Source organism: Ranitomeya imitator, chromosome 2 (genome assembly GCF_032444005.1).
Source record: "Ranitomeya imitator isolate aRanImi1 chromosome 2, aRanImi1.pri, whole genome shotgun sequence".
Classification (NCBI taxonomy): domain Eukaryota; kingdom Metazoa; phylum Chordata; class Amphibia; order Anura; family Dendrobatidae; genus Ranitomeya; species Ranitomeya imitator.
In genome coordinates this window covers 144,154,432-144,178,193 of record NC_091283.1, presented here as the reverse complement: position 1 = coordinate 144,178,193, position 23,762 = coordinate 144,154,432, and the positions used below count along the sequence as shown (strand labels likewise).

General features: G+C 48.0%; 1 protein-coding gene across 18 annotated transcripts in view; it reads right to left on the bottom strand.

The window, feature by feature from the left end:
- The window catches only part of OPHN1 (oligophrenin 1), a 116,349-nt gene that overhangs the window by 25,548 nt on the left and 67,039 nt on the right, over nt 1–23,762 (bottom strand). For 11 of the 18 annotated variants that reach the window (XR_011318006.1, XR_011318004.1, XR_011318005.1 and 8 more), the window contains 6 exons: nt 15,814–15,847; nt 13,260–13,322; nt 12,929–13,003; nt 7,583–7,667; nt 6,287–6,345; nt 5,431–5,536 (listed from right to left, as the gene is read on the bottom strand). Coding sequence is in view for 11 of the 18 variants with exons in the window: in XM_069747343.1 (XP_069603444.1) it covers nt 5,431–5,536; nt 6,287–6,345; nt 7,583–7,667; nt 12,929–13,003; nt 13,260–13,322; nt 15,814–15,847 (422 nt within the window). In the remaining 7 variants the exon portion in view is untranslated. The remainder of the gene's footprint in view (nt 1–5,430; nt 5,537–6,286; nt 6,346–7,582; nt 7,668–12,928; nt 13,004–13,259; nt 13,323–15,813; nt 15,848–23,762) is intronic. The other 7 variants (XR_011318009.1, XR_011318010.1, XR_011318008.1 and 4 more) reach the window with 1 other exon arrangement.

Here is a 23,762-nt window from a genome sequence, read left to right as displayed (position 1 = left end):
CAGAGCACTATATGGGGCACAGCTATAAAGCAATAATGAACAGCGCAGAGCACTATATGGGGCACAGCTATAGGGCAATAATGAACAGCGCAGAGCACTATATGGGGCACAGCTATAAAGCAATAATGAACGGCGCAGAGCACTATATGGGGCACAGCTATAGGGCAATAATGAACGGCGCAGAGCACTATATGGGGCACAGCTATAGGGCAATAATGAACGGCGCAGAGCACTATATGGGGCACAGCTATAGGGCAATAATGAACGGCGCAGAGCACTATATGGGGCACAGCTATAGGGCAATAATGAACGGCGCAGAGCACTATATGGGGCACAGCTATAAAGCAATAATGAACAGCGCAGAGCACTATATGGGGCACAGCTATAGGGCAATAATGAATGGCGCAGAGCACTATATGGGGCACAGCTATAGGGCAATAATGAACAGCGCAGAGCACTATATGGGGCACAGCTATAGGGCAATAATGAACGGCGCAGAGCACTATATGGCACAGCTATAGGGCAATAATGAACGGCGCAGAGCACTATATGGGGCACAGCTATAGGGCAATAATGAACGGCGCAGAGCACTATATGGGGCATAGGGGGAGAGGCCGCTGAGGCATACTTACCTAGTCCCAGCGATCCTGGCGCTCCCCCTGCCGTCCCACGGTCTTCGGTGCTGCAGTCCTTCCTCTATCAGCGGTCACGTGTGACCGCTCATTAGAGAAATGAATAGGCGGCTCCACCTCCCATAGGGGCGGAGCCGCCTATTCATTTCTCTAATCAGCGGTAACGGTGACCGCTGATAGAGGAAGAAGCTGCGGCACCGAAGACCGTGGGACGGCAGGGGGAGCCGGACGTCGGGACCAGGTAAGTATGTAATATTCACCTGTCCGCGTTCCAGCCGCCGGGCGCCGCTCCATCTTCCCGGCGTCTCTGCGCTCTGACTGTTCAGGTCAGAGGGCGCGATGACGCATATAGTGTGCGCGGCGCCCTCTGCCTGATCAGTCAGTGCAGAGACGCTGGGACGAGACGCCGGGAGCTGCAAGCAAGAGAGGGGAGTATGTGTTTTTTTGTTTTTTTTTACTGCAGCAGCAGCAGCAATGGCAGAGCTTTCTATGGGGCAATATGAACGGTGCAGAGCACTATATGGGGCAGAGCTTTCTATGGGGCAATATGAACGGTGCAGAGCACTATATGGGGCAGAGCTTTCTATGGGGCAATATGAACGGTGCAGAGCACTATATGGGGCAGAGCTTTCTATGGGGCAATATGAACGGTGCAAGAGCACTATATGGGGCAGAGCTATAGGGCAATAATGAACGGTGCAGAGCACTATATGGGGCAGAGCTATAGGGCAATAATGAACGGTGCAGAGCACTATATGGGGCAGAGCTATAGGGCAATAATGAACGGTGCAGAGCACTATATGGGGCAGAGCTATAGGGCAATAATGAACGGTGCAGAGCACTATATGGGGCACAGCTATAGGGCAATAATGAACGGTGCAGAGCACTATATGGGGCAGAGCTATAGGGCAATAATGAACGGTGCAGAGCACTATATGGGGCACAGCTATAGGGCAATAATGAACGGCGCAGAGCACTATATGGGGCACAGCTATAGGGCAATAATGAACGGCGCAGAGCACTATATGGGGCACAGCTATAGGGCAATAATGAACGGCGCAGAGCACTATATGGGGCACAGCTATAGGGCAATAATGAACGGTGCAGAGCACTATATGGGGCACAGCTATAGGGCAATAATGAACGGCGCAGAGCACTATATGGGGCACAGCTATAGGGCAATAATGAACGGCGCAGAGCACTATATGGGGCACAGCTATAGGGCAATAATGAACGGCGCAGAGCACTATATGGGGCACAGCTATAGGGCAATAATGAACGGTGCAGAGCACTATATGGGGCACAGCTATAGGGCAATAATGAATGGTGCAGAGCACTATATGGCACAGCTATGGGGAAATAATGAACGGCGCAGAGCACTATATGGGGCACAGCTATAGGGCAATAATGAACGGTGCAGAGCACTATATGGGGCACAGCTATAGGGCAATAATGAACGGCGCAGAGCACTATATGGGGCACAGCTATAGGGCAATAATGAACGGTGCAGAGCACTATATGGCACAGCTATGGGGAAATAATGAACGGTGCAGAGCACTATATGGAGCAGAGCTATAGGGCAATAATGAACGGTGCAGAGCACTATATGGGGCACAGCTATAGGGCAATAATGAACGGTGCAGAGCACTATATGGGGCAGAGCTATAGGGCAATAATGAACGGTGCAAGAGCACTATATGGGGCAGAGCTATAGGGCAATAATGAACGGTGCAGAGCACTATATGGGGCACAGCTATAGGGCAATAATGAACGGTGCAGAGCACTATATGGGGCACAGCTATAGGGCAATAATGAACAGTGCAGAGCACTATATGGGGCACAGCTATAGGGCAATAATGAACGGCGCAGAGCACTATATGGCACAGCTATGGGTAAATAATGATCTATTTTTATTATTGAAATTCACCGGTAGCTGCTGCATTTCCACCCTAGGCTTATACTCGAGTCAATAAGTTTTCCCAGTTTTTTGTGGCAAAATTAGGGGGGTTGTCTTATACTCGGGTCGGCTTATACTCGAGTATATACGGTAACTACGGTATATCTTCCTCTTCTCTGTAATGATCACATGCCAGTATCTAGACCATTGGCTCCCAACCTTTCTTACCGAGCGAACCAGATTCAGCACCATCACAGTACGAACACCTAGAACATGGTATCAAGACAGCCAAAGCTTCTGCACACAAAAAACACCAAAACATTGTGTCCCCTGCCTTATAGGCACCATACTTACATCTAGGAGTGCCCACTTTACTCACATTCAGTACCCTCACATCAAGCATACTCACCACACTATGGCATCCAGTTCAAGCACCCCCAAACTGGCAGTATTATCATATCTGCAGCTTACCATATACCTCCCTGTCTTCTATAATGATGACATGCTGGTCTCTAGTCCTATACCTTCTATAATGATGACATGCCGGTCTCTAGTCCTATACCTCCTGTAATGATGACATGCCGGTCTCTAGTCCTATACCTTCTATAATGATGACATGCCGGTCTCTAGTCCTATACCTTCTATAATGATGACATGCTGGTCTCTAGTCCTATACCTTCTATAATGATGACATGCCGGTCTCTAGTCCTATACCTTCTATAATGATGACATGCCGGTCTCTAGTCCTATACCTTCTATAATGATGACATGCCGGTCTCTAGTCCTATACCTTCTATAATGATGACATGCCGGTCTCTAGTCCTATACCTTCTATAATGATGACATGCCGGTCTCTAGTCCTATACCTTCTATAATGATGACATGCCGGTCTCTAGTCCTATACCTTCTATAATGATGACATGCCGGTCTCTAGTCCTATACCTTCTATAATGATGACATGCCGGTCTCTAGTCCTATACCTCCTGTAATGATGACATGCCGGTCTCTAGTCCTATACCTCCTGTAATGATGACATGCCGGTCTCTAGTCCTATACCTTCTATAATGATGACATGCCGGTCTCTAGTCCTATACCTCCTGTAATGATGACATGCCGGTCTCTAGTCCTATACCTTCTGTAATGAGGACATGCCGGTCTCTAGTCCTATAAATTCTATAATGATGACATGCCGGTCTCTAGTCCTATACCTTCTATAATGATGACATGCCGGTCTCTAGTCCTATACCTCCTGTAATGATGACATGCCGGTCTCTAGTCCTATACCTCCTGTAATGATGACATGCCGGTCTCTAGTCCTATACCTCCTGTAATGATGACATGCCGGTCTCTAGTCCTATACCTTCTATAATGATGACATGCTGGTCTCTAGTCCTATACCTTCTATAATGATGACATGCTGGTCTCTAGTCCTATACCTTCTATAATGATGACATGCTGGTCTCTAGTCCTATACCTTCTATAATGATGACATGCCGGTCTCTAGTCCTATACCTTCTATAATGATGACATGCCGGTCTCTAGTCCTATACCTTCTATAATGATGACATGCCGGTCTCTAGTCCTATACCTTCTATAATGATGACATGCCGGTCTCTAGTCCTATACCTCCTGTAATGATGACATGCCGGTCTCTAGTCCTATACCTCCTGTAATGATGACATGCCGGTCTCTAGTCCTATACCTTCTATAATGATGACATGCCGGTCTCTAGTCCTATACCTCCTGTAATGATGACATGCCGGTCTCTAGTCCTATACCTTCTGTAATGAGGACATGCCGGTCTCTAGTCCTATAAATTCTATAATGATGACATGCCGGTCTCTAGTCCTATACCTTCTATAATGATGACATGCCGGTCTCTAGTCCTATACCTCCTGTAATGATGACATGCCGGTCTCTAGTCCTATACCTCCTGTAATGATGACATGCCGGTCTCTAGTCCTATACCTCCTGTAATGATGACATGCCGGTCTCTAGTCCTATACCTTCTATAATGATGACATGCCGGTCTCTAGTCCTATACCTTCTGTAATGATGACATGCCGGTCTCTAGTCCTATACCTCCTGTAATGATGACATGCCGGTCTCTAGTCCTATACCTCCTGTAATGATGACATGCCGGTCTCTAGTCCTATACCTTCTATAATGATGACATGCCGGTCTCTAGTCCTATACCTCCTGTAATGATGACATGCCGGTCTCTAGTCCTATACCTTCTATAATGATGACATGCCGGTCTCTAGTCCTATACCTTCTGTAATGATGACATGCCGGTCTCTAGTCCTATACCTTCTGTAATGATGACATGCAGGTCTCTAGTCCTATACCTTCTGTAATGAGGACATGCCGGTCTCTAGTCCTATAAATTCTATAATGATGACATGCCGGTCTCTAGTCCTATACCTTCTATAATGATGACATGCCGGTCTCTAGTCCTATACCTCCTGTAATGATGACATGCTGGTCTCTAGTCCTATACCTCCTGTAATGAGGACATGCTGGTCTCTAGTCCTATACCTCCTGTAATGAGAACATGCTGGTCTCTAGTCCTATACCTCCTGGAATGATGACATGCCGGTCTCTAGTCATACACCTTCTATAATGATGACATGCCGGTCTCTAGTCATATACCTTCTATAATGATGACATGCCGGTCTCTAGTCATACACCTTCTATAATGATGACATGCCGGTCTCTAGTCCTATACCTCCTGTAATGAGGACATGCCGGTCTCTAGTCCTATACCTCCTGTAATGATGACATGCCGGTCTCTAGTCCTATACCTCCTGTAATGATGACATGCCGGTCTCTAGTCCTATGCCTCCTGTAATGATGACATGCCGGTCTCTAGTCATATACCTTTCTGTCTTCTGTGCTTACCTGGATAGGTGGCGTACAATTAGCTCCAGCATTTCCCGGTGATTGTCTGGTAGTCTATACACCAAGCAATGAATGGCTCCCAGTCTGTAATCCAAATTCTCAGATTCTGTTTGATGAAGTAATTTTGCATTTTTAATACATTATATGAATGGAATGTAAAAAAAGATGTCTGAAAATATTGTACTTCAATTAGAATAAATAGTAAATGATGAGGTAGAAAACAGTTATTTGTATTCATATTTATTGTGAAATATCCAGATTTCATAATACACACTGCATGCATTATGAAATAGATCTCCAAGGCCTGATGAGGCCGCTGCACTAACATGAAAAACTCCGATCAGAATGGCTATATAATGGTTTCAGATGGTTCACAGACTGAATCTGCGTGAGATTGTGGTACAAGCTGCAGCTGTCCAGTCAGGATCGCTGAGTGGAGACTGAATACTTTTGGACTCATGACTTCTCTCAAGTCTTTAAATGGAGTTTGCTCATTCTGTTTTTAGGACATGCTGATATGGGCTCTTACAGTAAGTACCACAGCCACATCAGGTCCAAGCCATCTATTGAATAAAGTATGCAGCTTGTTTTGTGATATTCAGTGAGAGATCTGTATTACTTCATCACTAAAGGTGACATGACGGCACTGTTTCATGGTGGCGGTGTAAGATCTCCAGCAGATGAAGGGTGTGAATTTACCAAGGTGCAATGATCAGGTGGCCTCCATTGTGATTTATGTGACCAGGTGAGAAGTAACATCAGTAGACACAATGGCGATGACAAGATATAGGATGACGGTACAGCATATATGACATACACAGGACTAGCTGCGCTGACTGAGAGGACAGGCTCTTACTTGCAGAAGACACAAGATCCCGGTGCAGCTTGTACGTCATAATTGGCTCAGAGAGATTCCTGCAACACAGAAAAGGAGACTCAATCCAAACCCATGGCTGGATGCCCCTCTGGCCAGCGTCTCATACCCTGCATCCAATGAGCTTTTCTATTTGATTATGTAATCGATTGGTTTCCTAACAGCAGGCGTCACAGCCCGTCACAAGGTCCTCGCTGCCAAATCTCAGTCCGTATGGAACAGTATCCTCATCACTGAAGCCCATCACACAGGATATGAAAGGTGCAGGTATGCCCATTCCGAAGTCCATACACAGCGCCGTGACCAGGGCCTGAGCCCGCACCATGGTGGGAGCTGGCCGTGTATGGCCGAGGACCTCAAGTCTGGCTGTGAGACCCCATAGATGTCATGGTCAATAGCAACTGCAGAATCTAAGGGGACAGAGAAGGCACCCAACTGCAGCTAGCGGTGCTCGGACAGTCTGCCACAAAAGGTGGGGGAGAGAGTATCCGTGGGGATGCCCAATTGGCTCTAAGCTTTATTTTCTGAAAGTCTGAGCAACATGAAAAAAGAACCACGATTACAATCTAACAACTTACACATTTTTTAAAGGGAACCTGTCACCCCCCAGGTGTTTGTAACTAAAAGAGCCACCTTGTGCTGCACTAATGCTGCATTCTGACAAGGTGGCTCTTTTAGTTCTTGTCCCTGGCACTGCTGCAATAATCGTTTTTGAGGTTTGTCCCTCATACCTTCAAATCGCCACGGGGGCAGGTCTTTCCCCCCCAATCCAGACGCCTCACAGCCGTCACTCATGGCCTCTGTGCGCCGTCTCCTCTTCCTTCATTAGCGTCCCCGGGGCCTGCGCTGTTATTTTTTTTTTCGGGCATGTGCAGTTGCGCTGCCCTTTGAACTTACAGCACAGGTGCCGGGGACGCTAATGAAGGAAGAGGAGACGGCGCGCAGAGGCCATGAGTGACAGCTGTGAGGCGTCTGGATTAGGGGGGAAAGACCTGCCCCTGTGGCGATTTCAAGGTATGAGGGACAAATTTCAAAAACGATTATTGCAGCAGTGCCAGGGACAAGAACTAAAAGAGCCACCTTGTCAGAATGCAGCATTAGTGCAGCACAAGGTGGCTCTTTTAGTTACAAACGCCGGGGGGGTGGGGTAACAGGTTCCCTTTAAAAGTCTAAGTGATTTCTTACAAGACATAACTCCCTTCTAGCCTAGTTAGAACCTCCCTCCTAGAATAGTTAGAACCCCCTCTTACTTTGATATAGACTTTTACTTAGAGATACCTGAGGTAGAACTTTAAAGCGCTGGTGATGGTTTTAATGTCCCAATCACTGGTCATTAAGTCCACGTTTCCAGGACATTTGGGATCTACAAAAAAAAAAAAATTAAAAAAGGTACAAGTAAGAACTTCATTCCTGTAAGTAAAGCAGCCTGGATAAGGGCAGAAAGAAACCAGTCCCCGGACCACAATCCCCGGTCCACAACCCCCGGACCACTATCCCCGGGACCACAGTCCCCGAACCACAGTCCCCGAACCACAATCCCCGGGACCACAATCCCCGGACCACAACCCTCGGACCACAACCCCCGAACCACAATCCCCGGGACCACAATCCCCGGGACCACAATCCCCGGGACCAAAATCCCCGGGACCACAATCCCCGGGACCACAATCCCCGGGACCACAATCCCCGGGACCACAATCCCCGGGACCACAATCCCCGGACCACAACTCCCGGACCACTATCCCCGGACCACAACCCCCGATCCACAATCCCCGGACCACAATCCCCGATCCACAATCCCCGATCCACTATCCCCAGACCACAATCCCCGATCCACAATCCCCGGACCACAACCCCCGGACCACAACCCCCGGACCACAACCCCCGGACCACTATCCCCGAACCACTATTCCCGGACCACAAACCCCGGGACCACAAACCCCGGACCATGATCTGTAGATCCATCTTTGGAATGAAGTCCTGATGCGACAGGCTAAGGTTATGCTCACACGTTGCGTTTTTGCAGCATTTTTGCCGCTGCTACTTTTATGCAAATTTTCAGCTGCGTTTCACAGTGCCAGCAGAGTCTAAGACATTTCAGAAATCTCATGCACACACATTGTTTTTTTTCCTGACTGTTTACAATACCCAGATAGATTAGCGAAATTAGGATTATTTAGTCTAGAAAAAAGACAACTGAGGGGCGATCTAATAACCATGTATAAGTATATAAGGGGACAATACAAATATCTCGCTGAGGATCTGTTTATACCAAGGAAGGTGACGGGCACAAGGGGGCATTCTTTGCGTCTGGAGGAGAGAAGGTTTTTCCACCAACATAGAAGAGGATTCTTTACTGTTAGGGCAGTGAGAATCTGGAATTGCTTGCCTGAGGAGGTGGTGATGGCGAACTCAGTCGAGGGGTTCAAGAGAGGCCTGGATGTCTTCCTGGAGCAGAACAATATTGTATCATACAATTAAGTTCTGTAGAAGGACGTAGATCTGGGGATTTATTATGATGGAATATAGGCTGAACTGGATGGACAAATGTCTTTTTTCGGCCTTACTAACTATGTTACTATGTTACTATGTATGTCAAAGAGCTGCATTCTTGCAAAATGCAGCATGTCACTTCTTTCAGCGTTTTTTTTAGCGTTTTTCACCCAATTGAAAGCAAAGCGTGGTGAAAAAAATGCTGTAAAATATTTAGGTATCAGGTTTTGCTGCATGTTTGGTGCTCAAACTGGATGAAGTTGAACCAGACAAATGTACCCTGACAAAAATGCAGCAACAACTCAAGGTGTGAACACAGGCTTATACAGACAATTGCAGCCTTCACCACTTGCTTTTCGCAGTGCACAGCTTAGGATACATGGATTCCCCTAGATCCTGATAAAATGAGGAGTAGGTTCACTGTCATTTTGGTGATCATCGGGTTCACCATTTATCAAATCCGTCTAAGCACCTATGGCCTCGTTATCCCAAAGTAGTTTAAAGGGTTTGAAACTATTACTCCATTAGATTGGAAACATTTTCAGTGTTGTGTGCAAAGAAATAACATTAAAGGGATTGTCACGGTTTATCACAAGATTTGAATCTTCACATCACGCACACTGCGCACATTGTTAGGAGACTCTGGTGTCGGCGGCGAGATCGAGCGGTCATCTGACCACAAGTAGGCAACATACTACTCCCAGCCACATTACGACTAGACGTGTGCGGCGTCACTTGCACTGAGTGGGGCTGTGCACGTCTAGTCTAAATGTGACTAGGAGAACGCTTATTGCCATTACATGACCGCTCGATCTCACCGTCCACACTGGTGAACCTACACCGTGCACGCTGGGCACGATTCGATGTTTCATAAGTCTGCAGACTTTTGAGAAAAACCTGGAAACCCCTTTACATGCTCCTACGCCCATCATGTGATATTTCATACTTGTTATGTGCCCCCTGCTACTCCTGTCACTCCCCACACAACAATCAGCCAGCTCGTCTGGTGCCGATTCATTTTGGCTCTCCGGCACCAATAGAACCGGGACAGTAGGACAAGAAGGAAGAATTAAGCCTTTTAAGACCTGTTTTTGCTCTTTTGTTTTTTATCTTCCCTTTCTGACAAGTCATAACTTTTTCCTTTTTTCCATTCACAGAGCCATAAGACGCCTTGCTTTTTTGCAGGACAAGTTGAAGCTTTGAATGACACCATTCATTTTATCAATGTATTTAAAAATGTGGGAATAAAAAGTGGGGTAAAATAGTGAAAAAAGCCAATTTCAACTTTGATTTTTTTCTTTGCGCTTTCTTTTAACGGCGTTCATTGTGCAGTAAGAATGAATATATATAGAAAAGTTTGTAGCCAGCTCACCAGTAATCACCGCAGGTGCACGGAACTCCGCTGCAGGTAGACGTGACGATCATCAGGGAGAACAAAAAGATTGAGTTCCAGCTCCTTAAAACAATCCGTTTATTGAATCCAAGTATAAAATCCAAATGTCCATAGTGTACAGACTCCCATCGGTAAGTGCCCAAGGTGACAGAGACTAATGGCAACGCGTTTCGATCAAGATGATCTTTATCAAAGCCATTGATAATGGCTTTGATCAATCTTTTTGTTCTCCCTGCAGTAAGAATGACCTAACAATAGGATGGTCCAGGTCAGTGTGATCACATGAATAATTGTTCATTCTCTTACTCAGAGTTCAGTCAGTTTTATGGAAAATGGGCAGTCAGGGGCCACAAATTGCAGACAGGACTGGTTGTGTGTGCGGTTCTCAGTGTCCGCTGCGATAGCAATGGCCGCCTTTACATGGCATGCATTATTCTGCACTGACATTGCACCAGAATAGCACATACTGGGATTCTTTTCCCATGCAGACCATCAGTCCACGTGGAAAACAGGCCATGAGGACCGGCACCCTGGCTTTAAAGGGTCGATGTGCCATCCATGTAGCAAATGGCCATCAGAAGCACCAATTATCCACATATCTGAACGAGTCCCTGGGGCACTTGGACCCGCCATCATTTCATGCCCCACACTATGCACAGCACTACCAGAGTAGCGCTAGTAATATGGGTACGAAGACAAAAGGTGTAAAAGTGCTGGGGAAGAGGAGTCTTACTAAAAAGGTCCGGGAGGAGAAGGAGCTTGTTGTTTTCCATTTTCTTACATTTCCACATTATTCCCATGCTGTGAGCTAATGTCTTCTCTACTAACTTGTGCCAGGCCAGCAGGGAGCACAGTACTGATCAGCGTCCTGCCCTCTCCATACACAGGTAACAGTGAGCTGACCGCAACAGGCCATAAACTGACCATCACCAGTGATCTGTATGGGAAGAAATGCACAGAGGAGCACTTCCAAGCCTCCTCCACACAGGGAATCCTCGTGACTTCACAGGTTTCTCAAGAAAAGCAATTCTGCACTGGAGAGCACAGCACATGTATGAGCGCTGCACTGGAGAGCACAGCACATGTATGAGCGCTGCACTGGAGAGCACAGCACATGTATGAGCGCTGCACTGGAGAGTACAGCACATGTATGAGCGCTGCACTGGAGAGTACAGCACATGTATGAGCGCTGCACTGGAGAGCACAGCACATGTATGAGCGCTGCACTGGAGAGCACAGCACATGTATGAGCGCTGCACTGGAGAGCACAGCACATGTATGAGCGCTGCACTGGAGAGCACAGCACATGTATGAGCGCTGCACTGGAGAGCACAGCACATGTATGAGCGCTGCACTGGAGAGTACAGCACATGTATGAGCGCTGCACTGGAGAGCACAGCGCAGAGCGCTGCACTGGAGAGCACAGCACATGTATGAGCGCTGCACTGGAGAGCACAGCACATGTATGAGCGCTGCACTGGAGAGCACAGCACATGTATGAGCGCTGCACTGGAGAGCACAGCACATGTATGAGCGCTGCACTGGAGAGCACAGCACATGTATGAGCGCTGCACTGGAGAGTACAGCACATGTATGAGCGCTGCACTGGAGAGCACAGCGCAGAGCGCTGCACTGGAGAGCACAGCACATGTATGAGCGCTGCACTGGAGAGCACAGCACATGTATGAGCGCTGCACTGGAGAGCACAGCACATGCATGAGCGCTGCACTGCAGAGCACAGCACATGTATGAGCGCTGCACTGGAGAGTACAGCACATGTATGAGCACTGCACTGGAGAGCACAGCACATGTATGAGCGCTGCACTGGAGAGCACAGCGCAGGTATGAGCGCTGCACTGGAGAGCACAGCGCAGGTATGAGCACAGCACTGGAGAGCACAGCACATGTATGAGCGCTGCACTGGAGAGCACAGCGCAGGTATGAGCGCTGCACTGGAGAGCACAGCGCAGGTATGAGCACAGCACTGGAGAGCACAGCACATGTATGAGCGCTGCACTGGAGAGCACAGCACAGGTATGAGCGCTGCACTGGAGAGCACAGCACAGGTATGAGCGCTGCACTGGAGAGCACAGCATATGTATGAGCGCTGCTCTGGGGGTTACTGCACTGGAGAGCACAGCACATGTATGAGCGCTGCACTGGAGAGTACAGCACATGTATGAGCGCTGCTCTGGGGGTGGATCCCTTTAGCCCCCTGTAACAGTACAGGACGTGGCTGTGGGCGACAGCTGATCCTGCAGATCACAGTGCAGTTACACACAGCAGACCCCGCTCTGAGAGCAGCGTGCCATTAGCGAGCTCACATAGGTGCAGCAGGACAGAGGGGGTTAAGGAGAGGAGCTGCACAGTAATTGTTCCCAGCTCTTCTCTTAGACAGATTTGATAAATGAGGCTCCAGGATCTTACACTCTACACCGGGTCACATGACCAAGGAGCCACATCGGCTTCACCCAAAACATGTGTCCACTGCATCTTTAATACTGTCAGGAGGAACTAAAAGACGATGGAAGGAAGCTGTAAACTGTCGGCTGCACAGCGTGTGACTTCACCACAGGACACCACGAGGCAGCGTCCCCCAGCAGAATAGGAGATACGCCACTAGCCATGGCAGCTACCAACTATCAGCTGTGGTGGCCAGGACTTATGGCTCACCTAGGACAATGCTGAATAATTACTAGCAGTGTGCAATGGAGGAGGTGACCTCTGGATGTTCTTACCAAAAAAAGCATTGAGGAGTTTCTGCACCTGGATGTTACTTCCCACGGTCCTGTATACACCTTCGGAGGAGATCCCTACATGAGGAGGGAAACATCAGGATGAATGACAGCGAGGAAGCGGGCTCAGCAAGCCGAGGGGATCGAGGGGGACATTGCTCCTTGTGGAGACCACAGATTTAGGGGACACTGCTTCTCCTGCAGACTGACAGCTAGGATCGGGAGACTTCTAGGTCATACAATGCTCCATGGGAAAGGGGCATACAAATAAGGTGAGAAAGCAAAGATCACAAAGCTAGACATGGGAGAGAGGGGCAGTGCTTGCTCTTCATACCTGTGGCCTCCACAGTGTTTATGCACTTCCGGACAAAGCGGAATCCAATTTCATTCAGCTCCACTAAAAAGAAAAAAGAATGTGAGTGATCAGCTCAACAAGCCATTACTTTCAGGAGCGGTCACCTCCTACATCAACACACACAGAGTCATTATGGTGATGTAGCAGCCCGCTCCTGAACTGTGAGCGCTATGTGATGGGAGCACCCGCCTCAAGTTGCGATTCACTGGACCCTCCGCCTGCCTCTGGTCTGTGATTCCCCGGCCCCTCCGCTGCCTCCGGACTGGGATTCCCCGACCCCTTCGCCTGCCTCTGGTCTGTGATTCCCCAACCCCTCCACCTGCCTCCAGTCTGGGATTTCCTGGCCCCTCCGCCTGCCTCCGGTCTGTGATTCCTCGGACCTTCTACCTGCCTCCGGTCTGTGATTCCTCGGCCCCTCCACCTGCCTCCGGTCTGTGATTCCTCGGCCCCTCCACCTGCCTCCGGTCTGTGATTCCTCGGCCCTTCTACCGGCCTCCGGTCTGTGATTCCTCGGCCCTTCTACCGGCCTCCGGTCTGTGATTCCTCGGCCCCTCCACCTGCCTCCGGTCTGTGATTCCTCGGCCCCTCCACCTGCCTCCGGTCTGTGATACCTCGGCCCTACTACCTGCCTCCGGTCTGTGATTCCTCGGCCCTTCTACCGGCCTCCGGTCTGTGATTCCTCGGCCCCTCCACCTGCCCCCGGTCTGTGATTCCTCGGCCCTTCTACCGGCCTCCGGTCTGTGATTCCTCGGCCCTTCTACCTGCCTCCGGTCTGTGATTCCTCAGCCCTTCTACCTGCCTCCGGTCTGTGATTCCTCGGCCCTTCTACCTGCCTCCGGTCTGTGATTCCTCGGCCCTTCTACCTGCCTCCGGTCTGTGATTCCTCGGCCCTTCTACCTGCCTCCGGTCTGTGATTCCTCAGCCCTTCTACCTGCCTCCGGTCTGTGATTCCTCGGCCCTTCTACCTGCCTCCGGTCTGTGATTCCTCGGCCCTTCTACCTGCCTCCGGTCTGTGATTCCTCGGCCCTTCCACCTGCCTCTGGTCTGTGATTCCTCGGCCCTTCTACCTGCCTCCGGTCTGTGATTCCTCGGCCCTTCTACCTGCCTCCGGTCTGTGATTCCTCGGCCCTTCCACCTGCCTCCGGTCTGTGATTCCTCGGCCCTTCTACCTGCCTCCGGTCTGTGATTCCTCGGCCCCTCCGCCTGCCTCCGGTCTGTGATACCTCGGCCCTTCTACCTGCCTCGGGTCTGTGATTCCTCGGCCCTTCCACCTGCCTCCGGTCTGTGATTCCTCGGCCCTTCTACATGCCTCCGGTCTGTGATTCCTCGGCCCCTCCGCCTGCCTCCGGTCTGTGATACCTCGGCCCTTCTACCTGCCTCGGGTCTGTGATACCTCGGCCCTTCTACCTGCCTCCGGTCTGCGATTCCTCGGCCCCTCCACCTGCCTCCGGTCTGTGATTCCTCGGCCCTTCTTCCTGCCTCGGGTCTGTGATTCCTCGGCCCTTCTTCCTGCCTCGGGTCTGTGATTCCTCAGCCCTTCTACCGGCCTCCGGTCTGTGATTCCTCGGCCCTTCTACCTGCCTCGGGTCTGTGATTCCTCGGCCCTTCTACCGGCCTCCGGTCTGTGATTCCTCGGCCCTTCTACCTGCCTCCGGTCTGTGATTCCTCGGCCCTTCTACCTGCCTCCGGTCTGTGATTCCCCGACCCCTTCGCCTGCCTCCAGTCTGGGATTTCCTGGCCCCTCCGCTTGCCTTTGGTCTGTGGGGGGGGCGGGAGAATCACAGACATGGAGGAGAAGACCCCTTGTACAGTCCGGCCTCTGCGCACCCAAATTTAATTAGCAGAAAACCTCTAATGGTGATTAGTGTAGAACAAAGCAGGGTTCTTCATGAAAGGAGACAATGTAATCAGTATTTCTGCGCCATTACAGCCACGTCTGTGCTTTATATTACAAAATTGTGCCGACAGCTTCTCTTTATGGTGTAAATGAATCACACAGGAACATGGCTCAGTATAGAGCGATGGTTACAGTCCTGTAACAAGCCATGGCCCATGCAATCAGGAAGTTTCCTGTAAGGGATTTTATCCAGGAGGGCTCCCACTACATGGCTACAGGCAGAGATTTGATGCACAACTGATATCACAAAGTTGTACAATTCTGAATACAAAAACAAATATTTTCTGGAAACAGAAGTAATGTTACACTACCCTACAGCATTCACCTAATTGTCTATTCTAAGTACTGTCACATAATGCACTTCCCTTGCCATCATCACCTCCATCAGTAGATCACATCATGCATGGTGGTTTTCATCACACACAAACCACAGCCCAGTGCTGAGCCGATCCCCTGAAGGACACAGGCGGCCGCCAACAGACCCCTCTGACTTATCATGGGGTGCATCAATTTAAAGGTAGAAAGTTTCCCTTCAATAATGAAGGACTCTGCGATATTCGGCTGCTGACAGTCTCTGGGGCAGATGTGAACAGCGCTCAGCATGATAAGCTGTGACAGGATATAGGGTGTACTCACTTTCATCACGCTTAGTTATAGGACTGTGATAAATCTACAAGGAGAAAGAGAAAGAAAGAACAACGGAAAATCATTAGGAAAACCATCAGACAGAGAAATGATACTGGTAATTAAAGCAGTGCGTTGCGGCCATTACTAGTCTTTAGAAGGTTGAGACAAGGGAAGATTTGGGTTGGGTTGTGTGATAGACTTATTGAAATACTGTGCAGAATACTTTAAATGTTAATGGTACATAATCAACACAACAGAGGAACTGGACTATAATGGCTAAAACAAGACAGTCGGCGAAAGCCAAGGAAAGGAGAAAAAGCAGAACGTCCAACCAAAAAAAGTCCCAATGTATCGAAAATGGTGAATCCAAGGTAGATATTTATTTATTTATATAAATCAGGTGATAAACAAGGATAACAGAACAAAAAAAAATGTTAAAAAACAAAGTATAAAAACAAGGGGCGAACACCCAGAATGGATGGACCTCAGACGAAGGCCGAAGGCGAAACGAGCGTCGGGGTGGACGCCACCAATATAAATTGAGGGGGCACCACAGACAGATCTAAAAGAGTCACTGACTAAGTTTAAATCGCTTACAATAGCGCCGCCAATGTTGTAGGGTTTTTGCTCAGGCATCGATACGTCTTACACTTTATGTCCCTTGCCCTGTTCTCACTGCACTTGCACTCTATATGGTCATGGACTTGATATACTATCATGCACTACCATTAATTTGCATTAATCTGATTCAGCCAAACACCTCTACCTCATGATATATTCTTAGGTAATATTCTGTGCTAAGCGTCTCGGTTTTTCCTAGTATCCAGAAGCAGTATTGCTACTCAGATTTCGTACTGACATGCTTTACCAATACACAGTGTATATTGTTCACTGGAGATGGCTGCTGCTAGTGTGCACCTGTTCACATCAGCTTGGAAGTGCCAGGCAGTCGCTTGCCATGGGTAATATCCATGTTATACAGTGTCTCAGGGTCACATATCACTTGTACCTGTATTCACGAGATTTCTTTTGGACACTTGCCCATTCATTCAGGGTGTGCGCCCCTTGTTTTTATACATTTTCTGTTATCCTTGTTTATCACCAGATTAAAATAAATAAAGATCTACCTTGATTCACCATTTTGGATACATTGGGACTTTTTGGGCCGGGCTTTCTGCTTTTTCTCCCTTCCTTGGCTTTAGAAGGGTGGGATGTTGCCTATTAATGGGGGCTTATAACGCTTTATTTCTGTACAGAGATGGGATGTTGCCACTGAACAAAGCACATTTTATCATGGCTAAACCTTGGTCTAGGACGGAGCTAAGCACTGAGAAAAGGTTTGATTTTATCAAGAATGATCCAAGGAAGGCAGGAATGCAAGTAAGTCTCATGCATGCACACAAATGGCACCGAGGTACTGTACTGGGCACATGGCCGCTGCACTCACCCATGCATGTGACCACATGCCCCCTGGGGCAGACTTTCCCAAAAGGCTCGCAGTGCGGAGAGAATAGAAGCTACCAGCGTCTTATTAGCAGCTGGGATACACGAGCCTAGAAGCCGTCCACGGGGGGCTCGGGTCACTGCGGGACCTTACACAGGGGCAGCACCATTGTGGCTTACAGCACTTGGGTCTCTATGGAGCGTCCATGATCCCTCCAGCTTCGCCCCCTCCCCAATAATACACCGTGCTCATTGGTTTTCTATGACACTGACCCCAATGAGTCCTGAATAGGAAGAGAAGATTCTGAGAGCGAAGGAGGACAGGACCTAATGTGAATGGTGACAATCTCCGCAGAATAGGTTAGTGCTCTACAAGCCACCGGAAATAATAATATAAAGCCTATTTTACATGTAGTCAATTTCCTGGAAGCATTCCTGACGACTAGCAGGGGATCAGAGGTGACCATTAGGGTTGAGCGAAACGGGTCGAACATTTTCAAAAGTCGCCGACTTTTGGCTAAGTCGGGGTTTCATGAAACCCGATCCGACCCCTGTGCGGGGTCGGCCATGCGGTACGCGACTTTCGCGCCAAAGTCGCGTTTCAATGACGCGAAAAGCGCCATTTCTCAGCCAATGAAGGTAAACGCAGAGTGTGGGCAGCGTGATGACATAGGTCCTGGTCCCCACCATCTTAGAGAAGGGCATTGCAGTGATTGGCTTGCTGTCTGCGACGTCACAGGGGCTATAAAGAGGCGTTCCCGCCGACCGCCATCTTACTGCTGCTGATCTGAGCTTAGGGAGAGGTTGCTGCCACTTTGTCAGAAGCAGGGATAGCGTTAGGCAGGGTCCATTAACCACAAAACCGCTTGTGCTGCAGCGATTTGCACTGTCCAACACCACCCTCGGTGTGCAGGGACAGTGGAATTTTTTTTTTTTTTTTTTTTTCCCCTCAGCGCTGTAGCTCATTGGGCTGCCCTAGAAGGCTCCCTGATAGCTGCATTGCTGTGTGTACGCCGCTGTGCAAACCAACTGCTTTTTTCAAAGCACAAATCCTCTTGTTCCTTCCTTTCTGCACAGCTATCTTTTTTGTTTGTCCACACTTTTTATTTCATTTGTGCATCAGTCCACTCCTTATTGCTGCCTGCCATACCTGGCTGAGATTACTGCAGGCAGGGAGATAGTAGCTGCCTGCCATACCTGGCTGAGATTACTGCAGGCAGGGAGATAGTAATTGTAGGACATTCCCTGTTTTTTTTTTTTTTTTTTTTTGGTGGGAGATTAAGATTGGCAATTTGGCATTTCTGCTAGAGTGCCATCCCTGTGTGTGCCATCTCTCTCACATAGTGGGCCATAGAAAGCCTTTTCATTTTTCTGTATTTTTTTTTGTGGGGTGTATAAATTCTCCCTGATAAAAATACAGTGGGAGATTAATATTGGCCTTTGGGCTTGTGTGCCAGTCCTGAGTGTGCCATCTCTCTCACAAATAGTGGGCCATAGAAAGCCTATTTATTTTTTTTTTTGGTTTTATAAATTCTCCCTGAAAAAAAGGGAGATTAATATTGGCCTCTGGGCTTGTGTGCCAGTCCTGAGCGTGCCATCTGTGCCAGCCCTGAGCGTGCCATCTCTCTCACAAATAGTGGGCCATAGAAAGCCTATTTAATTTTTTTTTTTGTTTTATAAATTTTCCCTGAAAAAAGGGAGATTAATATTGGCCTCTGGGCTTGTGTGCCAGTTGTGAGCGTGCCATCTGTGCCAGTCCTGAGCGTGCCATCTCTCTCACAAATAGTGGGCCATAGAAAGCCTATTTAAATATTTTTTTGGTTTTATAAATTCTCCCAGAAAAAAAGGGAGATTAATATTGGCCTCTGGGCTTCTGTGCCAGTCCTGAGCGTGCCATCTGTGCCAGTCCTGAGCGTCCCATCTCTCTCACAAATAGTGGGCCATAGAAAGCCTATTTTATTTTTTTTTTGGGTTTTAGAAATTCTCCCTGAAAAAAGGGAGATTAATATTGGCCTCTGGGCTTGTGTGCCAGTTGTGAGCGTGCCATCTGTGCCAGTCCTGAGCGTGCCATCTCTCTCACAAATAGTGGGCCATAGAAAGCCTATTTAAATATTTTTTTGGTTTTATAAATTCTCCCAGAAAAAAAGGGAGATTAATATTGGCCTCTGGGCTTCTGTGCCAGTCCTGAGCGTGCCATCTGTGCCAGTCCTGAGCGTCCCATCTCTCTCACAAATAGTGGGCCATAGAAAGCCTATTTTATTTTTTTTTTGGGTTTTAGAAATTCTCCCTGAAAAAAGGGAGATTAATATTGGCCTCTGGGCTTGTGTGCCAGTTGTGAGCGTGCCATCTGTGCCAGTCCTGAGCGTGCCATCTCTCTCACAAATAGTGGGCCATAGAAAGCCTATTTAAATATTTTTTTGGTTTTATAAATTCTCCCAGAAAAAAAGGGAGATTAATATTGGCCTCTGGGCTTCTGTGCCAGTCCTGAGCGTGCCATCTGTGCCAGTCCTGAGCGTCCCATCTCTCTCACAAATAGTGGGCCATAGAAAGCCTATTTTATTTTTTTTTTGGGTTTCAGAAATTCTCCCTGGAAAAAAAAAGGGAGATTAATATTGCCCTTTGGGCTTGTGTGCCAGTACTAAGCGTTCCATCTCTCTCTCTCTCTCAGTCAGTGGGCCATAGAACGCATATTTTTGGTTTTATTTGTTTTCTAAATTCTCCCTGAAAAAATCATTTTATTTTATTTGGTTTCTAAATTCTTCCTGATAAAATCATATTTTTTTTATTATTTTTATTTCTAAAGTCTCCCTGAAAAAAAAAAAAAAAAAACAACCAAAAAAACAGTGGGAGATTAATATTGGCCTTTCTGCTTGTGTGCCAGTCTTGACTCCTGGGTGTGCCATCTCTCTCTCTCTCTCTCTCTCTCTCTCTCTCTCTCTCCAATTGTGGTCCATAGAAAGCCTATATTTTTTTTCCTTGATTTGGGTTCTAAAATCTACCAGAGAAAATAACTACATCAATCATTGGTAGAAAAATATTGGCCTCTGGGTTTGTGTGCCACTCCTGACTCCTGTGTGCGTCATCTCTCAGTCAGTGGGCCATAGAACGCCTATTTTTGGTTTTATTTGTTTTCTAAATTCTCCCTGAAAAAATTATTTTATTTTATTTGGTTTCTAAATTCTTCCTGATAAAATCATATTTTTTTTATTATTTTTTTTTCTAAAGTCTCCCTGAAAAAAAAAAAAAAAAACAGTGGGAGATTAATATTGGCCTTTCTGCTTGTGTGCCAGTCTTGACTCCTGGGTGCGTCATCTCTCAGTCAGTGGGCCATAGAACGCCTATTTTTGGTTTTATTTGTTTTATAAATTCTCCCTGAAAAAATCATTTTATTTTATTTGGTTTCTAAATTCTTCCTGATAAAATCATATTTTTTTTATTATTTTTTTTTCTAAAGTCTCCCTGAAAAAAAAAAAAAAAAAAACAACCAAAAAAAACAGTGGGAGATTAATATTGGCCTTTCTGCTTGTGTGCCAGTCTTGACTCCTGGGTGTGCCATCTCTCTCTCTCTCTCTCTCCAATTGTGGTCCATAGAAAGCCTACATTTTTTTTCCTTGATTTGGGTTCCAAAATCTACCAGAGAAAATAACTCCATCAATCATTGGTAGAAAAATATTGGCCTCTGGGCTTGTGTGCCACTCCTGATTCCTGTGTGCGTCATCTCTCACTCAGTGGCCCATAGAAAGCATATAGTTTGTTACATTTGTTTTCTAAATTCTCCCTGCAAAAATCTATTTTTTTTTTTTTGGGGGGTTTCTAAAGTGTTCCTGAAAAAAATAAAAATAAAAAAAAAATAATAGTGTGACATTAATATTAACATTTGTGCTTCAGTGACAGTCCTGCGTGTGGGGCATCTCTCTAATTTGCAGCCACCAAAAAAAGAGTGTGTAACATTGGGCCTGATTTTCGCTGTGGTCTCACCAACCTGTAAAGGGGTAGCTAAATCATACTGAAGTTATAGCTCACCGTGTAAGTTGTGTGACTGCAACAAATAACGTTAGTTTGGTTACGTTTTTAAAACAATGAGGAAGTCTAGTGGAAGAGGTCGTGGCCGGGGGCGTTCATTGTCAGCTGGTAATGAGGGTAGTGGTAGTGGTGGAGCATCAGGTGGTCGTGGGGGAAAAAATATTGCACCTAAGTCTGGAGCTGTGGAGCCAGGTTCGTCGTCCGGCTACACAAGGCCTCGAACGCTCCCTTTTCTGGGATTAGGAAAACCGCTTTTAAAGCCGGAGCAGCAAGAGCAAGTTTTGGCTTATCTTGCTGACTCAGCCTCTAGCTCTTTTGCCTCATCTCGTGAAACTGGTAAAAGTAAAAGCAGCGCGTCGTTAGTGGATGTTCACGGTCAGGGACAAGTCACTTCCTTGTCCTCTTCAGCAAAAACAACAACAGAGAAGAATGCAGCAGGCGACACAACGGGTTACTCCATGGAGCTCTTTACACATACCGTCCCTGGCTTAGAAAGTGAAGCAGTTAACAGTCCATGCCCATTACAAATTGAATCTGACATGGAGTGCACTGACGCACAGCCACAGCCAGACTACTATGCTGGTCCTTTGACTCAGACCACAACATTGCCCTCGCAGGGTGCTGATCAAGAATCAGACCCTGATGAGACTATGTTGCCCCATCACGAACGCTATACCACCGAACGACACGGTGACACAGACGAAGTTGCGCAGGAGGTACAAGAAGAGTTATTAGATGACCCAGTTCTTGACCCCGATTGGCAGCCATTGGGGGAACAGGGTGCAGGCGGCAGCAGTTCTGAAGCAGAGGAGGAGGAGGGGCCGCAGCAGGCATCAACATCGCCACAGGTTCCATCTGCCGGGCCCGTATCTTGCCCAAAACGCGTGGCAAAGCCAAAACCTGGTGGAGGACAGCGTGGCCATCCGGTTAAAGCTCAGTCTGCAATGCCTGAAAAGGTATCCGATGCTAGAAAGAGTGCAGTCTGGCATTTTTTTAAACAACATCCAATTGATCAGCGCAAAGTCATCTGTCAAAAATGTTCTACTTCCTTAAGCAGAGGTCAGAATCTGAAAAGTCTCAATACTAGTTGCATGCATAGACATTTAACCACCATGCATTTGAAAGCTTGGACTAACTACCAAACGTCCCTTAAGGTTGTTGCACCCTCGGCCAATGAAGCTAGTCATCAACGCAACATCCCTTCCGGCAGTGTAGGACCACCATTTAGCGCACCACCTGCTGTATCTGTGCAGGTATCTTTGCCAGGCCAAAGCAGTCAGGGTCAGGGAATCACCAGTTTCGTAGTAGGAAACACTGCATCTAGGGCACCGGCGGCAACAATACCATCTCCCACCGTCTCTCAGTCTGCCATGTCCACCGGCACCCCCGCTAGTTCCACGATCTCCAGCTCTCCAGTCCAGCTCACCCTACATGAGACTATGGTTAGAAAAAGGAAATACTTAGCCTCGCATCCGCGTACACAGGGTTTGAACGCCCACATAGCTAGACTAATCTCGTTAGAGATGATGCCCTACCGGTTAGTTGAAAGCGAAGCTTTCAAAGACCTGATGGACTACGCTGTACCACGCTACGAGCTACCCAGTCGACACTTTTTTTCCAGAAAAGCCATCCCAGCCCTCCACCAGCATGTTAAAGAGCGCATCGTCCATGCACTCAGGCAATCTGTGAGCACAAAGGTGCACCTGACAACAGATGCATGGACCAGTAGGCATGGCCAGGGACGTTACGTGTCCATCACGGCACACTGGGTAAATGTGGTGGATTCAGGGTCCACAGGGGACAGCAAGTTTGGGACAGTTCTGCCTAGCCCACGGTCTAGTAAACAGTTGTCTGTAGCCGTTCGCACCCCCTCCTCCTCCTCCTCCTCCTCGTCCTCCTGCAGAAGCAAGAGCTCGTCCACAGACCGCAGTCGCACAAACACTCCATCCGCACCTGCCACTGTTGCACACCAGGTCTCCCATTATGGGGCAGCTACTGGCATACGTCAGCAGGCTGTATTGGCTATGAAGTGTTTGGGCGACAATAGACACACCGCGGAAGTTCTGTCCGAGTTCTTGCAGCAAGAAACGCAGTCGTGGCTGGGCACTGTAGATCTTGAGGCAGGCAAGGTAGTGAGTGATAACGGAAGGAATTTCATGGCTGCCATCTCCCTTTCCCAACTGAAACACATTCCTTGCCTGGCTCACACCTTAAACCTGGTGGTGCAGTGCTTCCTGAAAAGTTATCCGGGGTTATCCGACCTGCTCCTCAAAGTGCGTGGACTTTGCGCACATATCCGCCGTTCGCCTGTACACTCCAGCCGTATGCAGACCTATCAGCGTTCTTTGAACCTTCCCCAGCATCGCCTAATCATAGACGTTGCAACAAGGTGGAACTCAACACTGCACATGCTTCAGAGACTGTGCGAACAGAGGCGGGCTGTTATGTTTTTGTGGGAGGATACACATACACGGGCAGGCAGTAGGATGGCA